This window comes from Genypterus blacodes, unplaced genomic scaffold, assembly GCF_046128005.1.
Source record: "Genypterus blacodes isolate CSIRO-AG114 ecotype Tasmania unplaced genomic scaffold, CSIRO-AGI_Gbla_v1 ptg000059l_1, whole genome shotgun sequence".
Lineage (NCBI taxonomy): Eukaryota > Metazoa > Chordata > Actinopteri > Ophidiiformes > Ophidiidae > Genypterus > Genypterus blacodes.
This window is the reverse complement of record NW_027466871.1, coordinates 816,450-829,768: the sequence shown is the minus strand read 5'-3', so window position 1 is coordinate 829,768 and position 13,319 is coordinate 816,450. Positions and strand designations below refer to the sequence as shown.

The following is a 13,319-nucleotide window of genomic DNA, read 5'->3' as shown; positions in this document are numbered from 1 at the left end:
TCTGAAGGAAAAACTCTTTCACTGCGTTTCAGTGCAGGGGAGGAACCCAGTAGCTATAGGCTTACTATCATCTTCATCATCATCATCATCATCATCATCATCATCATCGTCGTCATCGTCATCGTCGTCATCATTAATGTCTCAAAATATACTGTATGGTGTCATACTGTATCTAGATGCCAGAAGGAAGTTGTTTGTTAGAAGTACTGTCTCGGTCCAAAACAGACAGAGGAAGAGGAGGTGAAGCGTTTTTTGAGGAAGTGCATGCGTAGATCAGGTAAATCCTTAAGTGGGCAAATCTCAAGGAGAAAAAATTGTGCTATCTTCACCATTATCATCATGAATAGTTTTCCAAGGGAAAGCGAAAGTTGGGAGAGGTGAGGGCGGCGGGAGTAAGAGGGGAAGCAAGGTCGTAATGGGACCAAAAATAGATTGTTTGTGTCTGCAGTTCAGTCTGTAAGGATACTGGTATTTTATATCTGCAGTTTGATCTGTTGTTTTGTGTTTATCTATGCGGGGGGGTCATGCATCTAAGGGGCCGAGAGGAGAGAAGGGGCCTTTGAAGCAGGCGGACTCGTAGTGCTTGTTCAGGTAACTCTTGAGCGCGAAGGTCTTGTTGCAGCGTTTACACTTGAAGTGCTTGAAGGCCGAGTGGGTCTGCATGTGAGCGCGCAGGTTCGATCGGTCTGCGAAGGCCTTCCCACAGTGGGCGCACCCGAACGGCTTCTCGCCCGTGTGGGAGCGCATGTGGCCCTGTAAGAGCCACGGCCGACTGAAGGCTTTCCCGCACACGTCGCACTTGTGCTTGAGGTCGTGAGTGAGCAGGTGCATGGCCATGGCGGGCATGGACACATACACCTTCCCGCAGGTGGGACATTTTTTCGCCAGCTTGCTGTCCAGCGAGCGGTGTGTCTGTTTGTGCCGGCTCAGGTTGGAAGACGTGGCGTAGGTCTTGCCGCACTCGTTGCAGGTGTGCCGCTGGATGGTCCGGGGGCTGCCGATGGCTTTCCTCCTCGAGCGGCCATCGGTGATGTAGAAGGCATCGACTGTGTAACCCTCGCTCACTGCGGCGTCTCCGTTGATGTAACCGTCAGTGATTTCTGAGCTGGGACTGTCGGGGGACTCGGAGTCAGGCGCGCCGTAGTCACTGTGGAGACCATCATAAAGGGGGTCAGGGGAGGGCACCTTGATCCCACTGTCACTTTCACCATCGTACACACCCGGGCTGATGTAGTCACTGATGTAACCAGCTGATGCAGAAAAAAAGACAACAATGCGTATTACAATTTAGCCAAATGAGTTTCCTGAATAGTGCCTCGATAATCAAGAGACTTGAGACTTCAAACAGTGCTTTGTCTATTGTTTGGTTGACTGAATTGTGTAGTTTGTATCGTTAACATCAGACTATTGTCGCCATTTGATGAGGGAACAGAGAGGGAACATATTTTGTGCGCTTTTCCCAGCCAGGGCAGAGTTCAGTGCAGGCCGGTCGTGTAAATACATCACTGCCCTGTCGTTGATATTTAAGCTGAATGTTTTGCTGTATTACATCTACCTAGAGAAGATATTCATCCAATTTAAACGCAGTTATCCTAACCTAAAACAATTCATTCAACCTGTAACTTCAACTGATGGAGGGACAGGTGCCATTTAGTGATGACACTGCTTTGAGAAGGAATGAGTAGACAAGAGAGGAGGAAAGAGAAGATGAGAGAGAGAGAGAAAGGGAGAGAGAGAGAGAGAGAGAGATCTGACTCCAGGTCTGCAACAGTCCATGCAACACCAACACTACCAGGTGTGTGTTCACACGCGCTCTTTGAATTCCCTCTCCCGCTGTATTTAGAGGTGACGGACACGGACAGAGGTGATCAGAAGGCCCTCATTCCCTAACAGTTGCGGAGAAGCGTTTCAAAATGGATTCAATTGTGGATTGACACTGCAGCAGCACCTTTAACACTGAATTGGCTTCTTTTTTGTTTTGCACTTGCACACCTGTGAGCAGCGGTGTGTTCCTCCTGTGATCTCATTTCACAGAGGAAGTGTTTTAGTCGTATAAGCCATAAGGTGATAATTACAGTCAGATTCTTCCTCTCTGACAGATGAAATGCACTCCCGAGGTCCTGGGCGTGCTGACTTACATTGTGAAAGCGAGGCTCAGCAGCACAGACAGGGCCTGAACGCCACACGACCTGTCCCTGCTGCTGATAGCGGCTCAGCACTTTCACAAACAAGCTGCTGCACCGGCTGTATAGTCTGTGCTGTCTGTGGCACATACTTCACATAAGACACCTTAAGAGCAAATACACACACTTACGGAAACTCTTAAACACTAAATTCAAACAAAAACAATTATAATTCCTTCCCTTTGTTAAACTATGTGTTCACACCATAGGCCCTAACATGTACTTGTGTAGAATAGAATAAGAATAGAATAATCTATATTAGGGATTATAAAGTGAATACATGTACGCATACATACATAAATATAGTGTATTCTGACAAACACACACATTCACTTTCACAGATATAGTTTGTCACTTACTGCCTGTAGACATGTGACAGGAAGGTGTGAATGAACTCTTGTGTGATAATAGCTTGAGGACAGATTGAGCTTAGATGGATGAACATGCTGTGACGTAGAGGCCTATATACAGTAAAGATACACAACCTGCATCTGTTAACATGTAGCCATCTCTCTGTGTTCCAGTAATGAACTGAAACGGAAATGTATGTTGCAATGGTGCGTTCAGTATCATTTAATAATCCAGTGAGTAAGACTTTGACATGTGTGCCACAGATTTGCATGTATTGTGGTAGAGTGTGAGTCTCCGTGCTGCTCTGAGGCGCTGCTGTCATTATGCATGCAGCCTCCGCGGGGGGTTGAGATTGAGATGCAGAAGCAACAAGCTCCTTCTGACGCCACACACTGTATATGTGAGGAGCTACGATAGCAGATCCTTCTGTACGCTGGGCCGTCCCATCTGAATACAGAAACACGGCCCCATCACACACAACGCACGGAACACGGGCGGGATATGAATTATTCCAAATGCTGGTTTATTCAGGCAGAAAGTAGTTCGTGTGTAGCTGTACTTGGGCTGTAAGCATCAGATGGTGGAGAGACTAAAGGCGGCCCGGGCCGTGCAGGCGGCGGCGGCGTGTGCGTCACGGTGCTGAGGCGGCATATCGCGTGTCAGGTCCGGGCAGCTTGTTAACCTCCGCGCCGCTGACAGCCACAGAGGCAACACGTCCGCGTCCTGCTGCTGCGCAACAGAGTGCAGATCACACCGGCGACATGAACGCAACGCAGCGGCTCTCACTGACACACCCGAGCCTCCTCTTCATCTTTTTCTTCCGCGCAGAATGCGACGCAGCCACTTGTAGTGAAGTTCTTCTGCAGCGCGGAACAATAAATCACAGCGCCGCTTTGAAACTATTGCAGCGCGTCGTCTTGATCCAGCTGCTCTGACTCCACTAACACTGATCAGCTCTGTTTCAATGCATTCACACATGCAACTTACTGTGCATTCAACAGTGCACGGGTTAATAAAACACTAAGAAGGAGGTTCAGTCTGATGATCCGGCTTCTTTTTCTGATTATCTGCCAACGCTGCAAAATCGGTGCATGCAGGCGCACCTGGACAGCGTGCACACACCGAACCCTGCTCTCCAGAACTCTACAGGACTTGTGATTTAATAACTGTGTAAGATATTGTTTCAGGTAAACAGATACGTTGGAGATCAAGGATAGCAATATTTTGGCTACATGATCGTTACTTATTATTCTAACTGATGAGTCCAACAGGCTCTCTGGGGATCTGATGAGCAGAAGCAGAGGCGTCAAGAAGCGCGGACACCTGCCAGAGCTTAAAACATCGCGACGGAATAAAAACCCTGAACCTCATTGATCACAGCAGAACTTTGACGGACCGTTGACTTCACACACAGAACACGTGGCACCTGTAAATCGACGCAGGTTTTTGGTCTAAGCCCCGTCCCCCTGACTCAGCCTGGGTGAGAGAAACGAAAAAACCCCCCCAAGCTGAATATGATCCAGAATCGATCAGACACGAGATGCGCTGGATTTAGTTGGTTTCTCAAGTGACCTTTGCTTCTCAGTGACTGTGTAACGCAACACCAACACGCTGATCACACCAAGAGGCTTTCACTTGCTCGCATCTAATGACGCTTTCTGGTTTCTCTCCTCCTTCCCTGCGCCTCTTCCATCCCTCTGGTGTCTCAGTCTGTTTCAGCTGTTCTTCATTTACTTGCAACTTTGCAATATTCTGCAATACACCGGTTGGGCACCAGGGCTCCGAGGCAGTTATTACCTCTGAGAGAGGGGCGAGCACCGGATAATAACAAGATAATAACTCTCTGTTCTTGTTGTGTAATCATATCTGCTCTCCACGGTGCACTCAGATACACCACAACACACACACACACACACACACACACACTCATATGCGCCATCAAGGGAATAAGTCACATCATACCAAACATCCATACAGTCTCGCACTTCCATATTACAGTGGTTTGTAGTGAGATTCTGGCCGGATCAGCGTGGGAGAGTTTGACGGGACGAGCCCAGGAAGGGGGTCCAGGAAGGGGGTCCACCTCTGCTCCACAGGACCACTGGCTATATTCTCCCCCGCCTGTCACATCACCCTTAAATGACCCGGTGTGGTGTGTGTGTGTGTGTGTGTGTGTGTGTGTGTGTCTGTGTCTGTGTGTGTGTGTGTGTGTGTGTGTGTGTGTGTGTGTGTGTGTGTGTGTGTGTGTGCCTGACACCTGTTAGGGTGGGGGTGTGGGGGGTGGTGAGGTGGTGGGGGGGGGCCCTACCTTTGTCGTGGAGCCGCAGGCTGAGGTCTGTCCTGGGCCGGTAGGCGTTCTCCAAATCCGCCCCGGAGAAATCATCCAATTTTACCTTCTTCACCAGGAAGGACCTTGGCATGATTGTTGCACACACTCACACACGCGCACTCGCAAACACAACGACACACGCACAAACACGGAGCGACGGCCTGGCCAGCGTGGTTATTCGCCTGTAACACACCAGCCAACAAGCGGCGAACACGGGGGGCGATTGTCCTCCAGGTTTAATCCGCCGGAGCCGGCTGGTGCTGGTGCCGACACCGGTGTGCTGCTCCTCCGCGCTCGGCGCTCCGCTCGGCTTAGTCCGCGTGTAGTGAAGGAGAGAAATGCAACTTCAGCACCGGACAGCTCCCACCGGGTCTCTCTCTCTCTCTCTCTCTCCCTCTCTTCCCTCTCACGCTCTCTCTCTCGCTCTCCCTCCTTCTCCTTCTCTCTCTCTCTCTCTCTCTCTCTCTCGCTCTCCCGCTCTCTCTCTCTCCCTCTCTCTCTCCGTTCCTCCCGCTCGCGGGCAGGTGGCACAGAGGCTCGTGCAGTACCGGAAAGGCACCCTGCAGCGCGCGGTGGCCACTCTCGGGCCTCTTTAAAGAAGAGGAAGAAGAGAAGGAAGAGGAAGAGGAGGGATGTTAAAGAAAAAGAAAAAGAAGATGCCGGACACCTTGTCCTCCCCTCGTGTCACAGATAATAGTCCCTTTATTCCCGTTAACGGCGATTACTCAAGTCGATTAAAAAAGAAAAGCACTGTAAGAATCCCCGCGGCTGAATCGACCAACCGCATCCCCTCTCTCTCTCTCTCTCTCTCTCTCTCTCTCTCTCTCTCTCTCTCTCCCTCCCTCCTTCTCTCTCCCTCTTTCTCTCTTTCTCTCTCTCTCTCCCTCTTTCTCTCTTTCCGTCTCTCTTCTCCTCTTTCTCTCTTCCTCGTGCCGCAGCTTGCGCGAGCTGTCCCCGTGAGTGTGCTGTCTCGCGATCAGCTGTTGCCATTTATACGGGAGGAGAGCGCGAGAGAGAGAGAGGGGGGGTGGAGAGGGAGAGCGAGAGAGAGAGATGGATAGACACGCGGGCAGAGGGAGTGCTTAATTTAATCCATCCCGCATCCCCGGGGAGCGGCGACTGGCCCGGATGATTTATTGAAGCTGTTATCACACCCCCCCCCCCCCCCCCCCTCCCTCCCCCCCCTCTCTCTCTCTCTCTTTCTCTCTTTTACTCTGTCTTTCATTCGCCTTCATTCTCCCTCCCTCCTTTCTCCCTTTCTCTTCATTGTGTGTGTGTGTGTGTGTGTGTGTGTGTGTGCATGTGTGTGTGTGCGTGAGGCAAGGCGCCATGTTTCGGGAGATAAGAATGGAAATTATTGTTATGTGTGTTTATTCCCTGAACACTCATCGATTTGATTCTAGCGTGTAACGTGAATTTTAAATATTTTGGTCCCCTTCTGAACATTCTTAGGAGGCCGCTCTGACTCTCTGCTGCTACTCCCCCCTCTCCCCCTTTATCGCCTCTCTAAGCATATTCTGTCTTTGCTTTTTATAAGATGACATGGATTTTATGGGGAATATTAACTAGCGTGCGGAGAGCTTTGTAATTATCATTAATATGGCCCCCGAGCCAAATGGATGTGTAGCAAACGGAGTGTTTTACAGGGAGCAGAGTGATATGTAGGGTCACACCGGGGTCATGGCAAGCTTAACACTGCTGCCTTTGTGTTTCTGTTCTCTGGCTGAGTTACGCAATAAGATTCAACCAAGATCACAAGTGAGGTGTGTGACTTATTAGTGTTCATAATACAGTCATACTGTATGAACATGTTTCCATCTGTGTCACCTCCAAACTTTCAGTCTGACACATGACAGGCAACAAAACATCAGAGCTGAGATACTGTATATTTTTTATTTTAAAAGTGCTATTGTTAATGACATTTTTTAAAGTCCAAACCTTAATGCACACTTGTGGACGGACAGTACACTGACAGCTTTGATTGATATTTTAAAATGTAAAAAAATATATAAAACCTAACAATAATGAGGAGATCGTAGTGTAAAGATATTCCAGGTCCAAACTCTGAAGAAGAAAGAAGCAAAGACTAAACAAAAGAGAGTAAGAACAGAACTTACATAGAAGCTGTTGCAGTGTATGAAAAGTACAAAAAAACTTCAAAGAACAATCCAAATAAAACACCTGAATCAATCATAATAAGATCAGCAATAAAGAGCCAGAGCGTCTCCAGAGTGTCTCAATGAGCATCTCCAGAGCGTCTCCAGAGCGTCTCCATGAGCGTCTCCAGAGCATCTCCATGATAGTCTCCAGAGCGTTTCCAGAGCGTCTCCGTGAGAGTCTCCAGAGCATCTCCATGAGAGTCTCCAGAGCGTTTCCCTGAGCATCTCCAGAGCGTTTCCAGAGTGTCTCCAGAGCTTCTCCATGAGCGTCTCCAGAGCGTTTCCATGAGTGTCTCCAGAGCGTCTCCATGGGCGTCTCCATGGGCGTCTCCAGAGCATCTCCATGAGAGTCTCCAGAGCGTTTCCAGAGCGTCTCCAGAGCTTCTCCATGAGAGTCTCCAGGGCGTTTCCAGAGCGTCTCCATGAGCGTCTCCAGAGCGTTTCCCTGAGCGTCTCCAGAGAGTCTCCAGAGCGTTTCCCTGAGCATCTCCAGAGCGTTTCCAGAGCGTCTCCATGAGAGTCTCCAGAGCGTCTGCAGAGCGTCTCCAGAGCTTCTCCATGAGAGTCTCCAGAGCGTTTCCCTGAGCATTTCCAGAGCATTTCCAGAGCGTCTCCATGGGCGTCTCCAGAGCATCTCCATGAGAGTCTCCAGAGCGTTTCCAGAGTGTCTCCAGAGCGTCTCCAGAGCATTTCCATGAGAGTCTCCAGAGCGTTTCCCTGAGCATCTCCAGAGCATTTCTAGAGCGTCTACATGGGCGTCTCCAGAGCATCTCCATGAGAGTCTCCAGAGCTTCTCCATGAGAGTCTCCAGGGCGTTTCCAGAGCGTCTCCATGAGCGTCTCCAGGGCGTCTCCAGAGCATCTCCGTGAGAGTCTCCAGAGCGTTTCCAGACCGTCTCCTGAGTTTCTCCAGAGCTTCTCCATAAGCGTCTTCAGAGCGTCACCAGAGCCTCTCCATGAGCGTCTCCGGAGCATCTCCATGAGCGTCTCCATGAGCGTCCCCGGAGCGTCTCCAGAGCGTCTCCAGAGCGTCTCAGTGTGTGGGTCATGGGTCTAATCATGCTGAGATTCAGGTTCAAATTCCTGCAATTCCAGTGGAGGTGAAGGGTTCACAAATATGGCCTCTTGTGTGTCCTTTCAAAATAAAAGCAGCATTTTATGGGTTCTGTGGACTGCCAGACCTCCATTGTAACAGGGTGTTCATGTTTTGGCGAGCAGAGTGGACTGCAGAATGTGTCGCCTTGTTATCACATCCAGTTTGATAGTTTATGCCTCCTAAACTTCAGACTGCTGCCACCTGCAATCCTTTATGCACTGGCAGGATCTATAGAGCCCAGTTCATAACATCTACTCAGCTGGCACCTCAACGTAACTTATGGGTATTTTTTAATTATCCCTGTGTGAAAAGAGTTCACACACTGATTTTGTTCCTCCTGCTGTAATAGTGAGTTGTGCTGTGTTTTAATGAGGCAGGGAGGACAGTGACTCAGGTCCAGGGGCTGGAAAAGCTGCTGCACATCTACAAAAAAGCCTTATGACTCATATCTGGACAGCAGCCACTTGAAGATGGCGCATTATTCACACTAAAGTGAGAGTTTGTGGGTGCTAGAGTCAAACAGGGTCTCCTATTAGGCGACACGGGAGACCTTAACTTAGAAAATGACTCAGAACCTGTGAGTGGAGGTGTAACATCTCGGGAATAGATCAGCTAAACCTTTAATATGTAAACTAATTCATTATAAGATACAAAACGTGTGCGTCATTTTAGCCCAAAAGACCAAGAGCATCGCCCTGTGTGAGAGGAGGAAACATTAAGGGTTTGTAATACTCATAAACTAACTGTGATTGTTAAATATGACTCATTTTCTCACAGTAAGGGGGATTTTTGTGTGTCAGTCATCTAAAAATGTCTCTTTTTATAATCTGGCTGCCGGGCCTTGTTTGTTAAATAAAACTTAAATGAATTTGTAATCTCTTGTCAGTCAAACAGACGGAGGAGGACAGCGGAGACACAGTGAGAGGACTGAGAGTTTGCATCCGGCTGTGATGACGACGAAGAGGGTGATGATGAAGAGCAGAGGCTGAGGCTGAGGCTGAGGCGGACGCATCTGGGTCATACGAGGTTGGACACGCTGGCGGGTTCAGCATGTATGTTCAGAGTGTGTCTGTGTGTGTGTGTGTGTGGGAGGTTCTAGATAAAGAGTGTGTGACGGATATGTTTCCATTGTGTGTGTCGTTTGTATTGATTTCAGGCTACAGGCCCTTCAACAGCATGCGTGCAGGCTTTATGTGGTGTGTGTGTGTGCGTGTGTTTGCGTGCGTGCGCGTGCGTGCGTGTGCGTGTTGCTACCAGTCCATCTGTTGTCCTTAATCAGGGGAAGAGCAGATGAGTTCCGTCACCTGCAGACAGGCTCGGGGTGGTCCAATTAAACACACGTACACACACACACACAATACACAACTCCCACTGCATCAACTGTCAGGCCGGTGAAATAACCTATAACATTAACACCATGATATTTCATCATCATTATACGCCACGTGTACACACACACACATGGGCTCGCAAACAAATAAAGATCTGACACACGGCACCACCAGCATCCCACGCACACACACACACACACACACACACACACACACACACACACAGGTCGCTGGACAAATTCATGCTTAGATGATGAAACTCCTGGTCTGATTTTGAGATTTTAACAGAGCAAGAATGTGAAACGTTGACTTGTTAGTGATGTCTGGAGAAATTCAAAATGACGTCTTAACATGGAGGCATTAGTGTGTGTGTGTGTGTGTGTGTGTGTGTGTGTGTGTGTGTGTGTGTGTGTGTGTGTGACTGTGTGTGTGTAGCAGACAGGCGATGTGAGAGTGAACGATCTATAAATGAGACTCTAATTCTCCCTGCAGAGCTCTCCAGTGTGAAAAGCAGTCAGAAAATGGAAAGTTGTGCGTCGAGTCGCGCTCACACTTTGCTAACAGGCCACACGTGGTTTGTTTGGCGAGAGGAGCGACTTCACTGCTGAGATCTGAACCGAGTCTGTGGGCCACAGGGAGCAGATCTGAGCCCCCAGCAAGAGAGAAGGAGGGGAACCAGGCGAGAGAGGTAACACGGCTTTAATGTGCTCACATGCTGCATTTCTCATCCTGAATTTAACATCATTGACCCAAACATGATATTTGATTTGTACTGCAAGGCTTTGAGATGCATTGTTGGACTCCTGACTGCAGGCCGTGAGGATTGTTCACAGCACTTGAAATGGATTTCTCCATGTTTTTGTGAAGAAAAGAAACAATTTTGGATCATATTTTATTCAAACTTTATCGGCTAAAGACGTGAAAATGGGGCGAAAGAGACTCATGTATCTTCAATATAATATTGTATTCATGCGTGTGTGTGTGTGTGTGTGTGTGTGTGCGTGTGTGTGTGCGTGCGTGCGTGTGTGTGTGTGTGTGTGTGTGTGTGTGTGCGTGTGTGTGCGTGTGTGTGTGTGTGTTTGTGCGTGTGCGTGTGTGTGTGATAGATGTCCTCTGTGGTTGAGATGGTGCTGTGCCATGTTGAAGGCTGACACACGTGTGCTGTACAGGGAACATGGAGCCGCTGCCCAGCTGGTGTGTGCATGTGCGGGTGTGTGACAGGAGGTGAGGGCAGGCAGCTGCTGCAGGACTTCATGTCCATCACACACACAGTCTTGTGGTCATATTTGAATGTTTAAACATGCATTAACGACCTCTTCAGAGTATTGGAGTGGCCTGAACACAATGTGCTGCTGAAGTCAAACACACTGTGTAGAAAGTGAGGTTGAATTTTTGTTTCACAGCGATAAAACACGTTTTTTAAATTATATTATTATAATTTAAAAATGTTGTCAAGTTATCGTTGCTTTTTCACAATTCCAGGTTGTCTGACAGCGTTGTCACACTCTGTGTGTGAAGTGTGAGAAAATTCAGATTTTTATATCTCACTTTAAAAACACATTTCACTATTAGGCAACAAAAGTCAAAATCTATAGAATTCTCTCCATTTCTCCCTCCCTCTCTCTCTCTCTCTCTCTCTCTCTCTCTCTCTCTCTCTCTCTCTCTGTGTGTGTGTGTCTTCTGAAGGTGAGGCCCTGTTCTGTTCTGTCCTAAAGCTGTTCTGTCGCAGTAACACTAAATATTGCTGAGCAGCTCTTCTCATCAGTCGCACACACAAACACACACACACACTCACACACACGCAGAAGTGCTGGGCTAGGGGAGAAATGTGGCCTGTTTCTTTGCAGTTTTTGATGACTCCCACTGTACTGGTGAAACAAAATGCAGCGTACATTAGCACAGGATAGAGTGTCCCAAAACAGAGGAGAGGAGAGGAGAGGAGAGGAGAGGAGAGGAGAGGAGAGGAGAGAGGAGACCAACTACATAACTTAGCTTCAAATATTAATGTATCACTCATGTTCGCTCTTATCTCTTGACTGTGAGATTCAGTTTCAGATTCAGATTCAGTGTGATTTTATTTTGATCTAAATCACCAAGAAGCTAAACATGATTTTGATTTCATTTGACACAAATCAAGTCATCTGTCCCACCTGGTTGGCCTCCACCTGCCTAATATAGAAATCAAACGTAATGGTTTATTAGTTAAATGAATCTGAGTGAAGCGTATGGGATTCATTAACACCAGTTTAGAGCGTGTGTGTGTGATATAAATGGTTGACGTCCACGAGAGAGACTTCACACCCTGAGAAGTAAAACCTTTCTGACATTTATATCTGTTGGAGATGTTCGCCGCACGTATCCACACTATGCAAACAAGCAAAGTCACACACAATACAGCAAGTGGTATTGTGCAGCGGTGCACTAAGCGTCCTCGCTCTCTTCCCGGCGTATTCCCCCTAAACTCTCTCTGACCCACGACGCCGCTGCCAGAGATATTCCTCTTCCTCTCTCCATCTTGGGGTAATTGTGTGAATCAGGAGAGATTGCATTTACCCAGACAGCTGAGTGGCGAGCTGGCAGGGTAATAAATGGCCTGATAACCAGCACCACTCTGATCCCTCTCAACACAGGAATAAGAAGGAGAAAAAAATCATTACCCGCCTCAGACGGGCCGATCCCAGCGTGTCACATGTGATAAAGAGAGACATAGTTCTAAAACACAGAGAGGGGAAAGGGGAGAGAGAGAGGGAGGGAGAGAGAGAGAGAGAGAGACTTATGGAAACATTCCAGGTAACATTTTTATTTGTTTTACAGATTCCTTCTTTTATTTAATGTTATGGATCATATATCAGCGAGATGGAGACAGATAAGATGATGGATTGAAATATTCCCAGGTGTTATTTATCCTAAATCTCAATCTCAACACTTCAGTCATGATGGCAAGAACGAAGGATGAAGATCAGTTTAGCACTTTCAGGCTTTCAAAATATGTGGTAGGATCTCATATGTTTATTCGTTTTGCTTAAATGATAAATACATTGTGTAAATATCCAAATATTTTAAAGTGAATAATACCAAAAGCATCCAGGCTCAATAAAGTCTCAATCCTGCTCGTTTTGTTTTCAGACTCTAAAAGGTGCAAACTCGTTCTTAAACACTTGATGGACTCTGAAGTTTAAATTAAGCCACCTGTGCTGGGTTTAATATTGATCAGATTTACTTCCATTAGAAATCACAGAGAACACGTCCAGCTCCTCCGTGGACACACAGGCTCTTCATCCTCCCTCCTCCTCCTCTTGAGTGTTGCCAATAGTATTGGCGGTTTCACTCTTTTTTCTTCCATCTACAGCGCTATTGCTTTTTAGATATTTTCATCTCAAAACACACAGCAATCTGGCTGTGATGCGCACACACATGCACTTGGGCGTGTGTGTGTGTGTGTGTATGTATCCCTGAGGCGGTGCTGGAGCAGCAGTAGCTGATGTTCCATCAGCAGGACAGCACATTGCTATTCTAAGATTCTACTTTTGAAATGTTCTGATGCTTTGTCAATACTGCTAAATCAACTTTATTCACCCCCAGAGGGCAAAACGTTTACAAACACACTTCTGTTATGAAGAAATGAAATGAACTTCGAATGAACCCATTATACCATCATATTTTTACTCTCACATAATGTGTTTTTGAGATAAATATCAAAGCTCTTCCCACATCTTTATAACATCTCTTTTAGAAACACTGTGGTCCAGTCAGACGGGATCGCGCGCAGTGTTCAACACGGATGCTTCAAAGTGCATTTACACACACACAAACACAATGTACAGTCATGTGAGTCATGTGACAACGTCGCACAGAGTAGAAATTATGTGAA

The 13,319-nt window shown here is 47.6% G+C and overlaps 1 protein-coding gene across 1 annotated transcript; it reads right to left on the bottom strand.

Moving 5' to 3' along the window:
• Positions 1–522: 522 nt before the first annotated feature.
• Positions 523–4,954, bottom strand: LOC143003302 (transcriptional repressor scratch 1-like). The gene is made up of 2 exons (XM_076153893.1): positions 4,843–4,954; positions 523–1,250 (listed from the first exon to the last, which is right to left on the bottom strand). The coding sequence occupies exons 1-2, from the start codon at positions 4,952–4,954 to the stop codon at positions 523–525; spliced, it is 840 nt and encodes a 279-aa protein (XP_076010008.1).
• Positions 4,955–13,319: the final 8,365 nt, after the last annotated feature.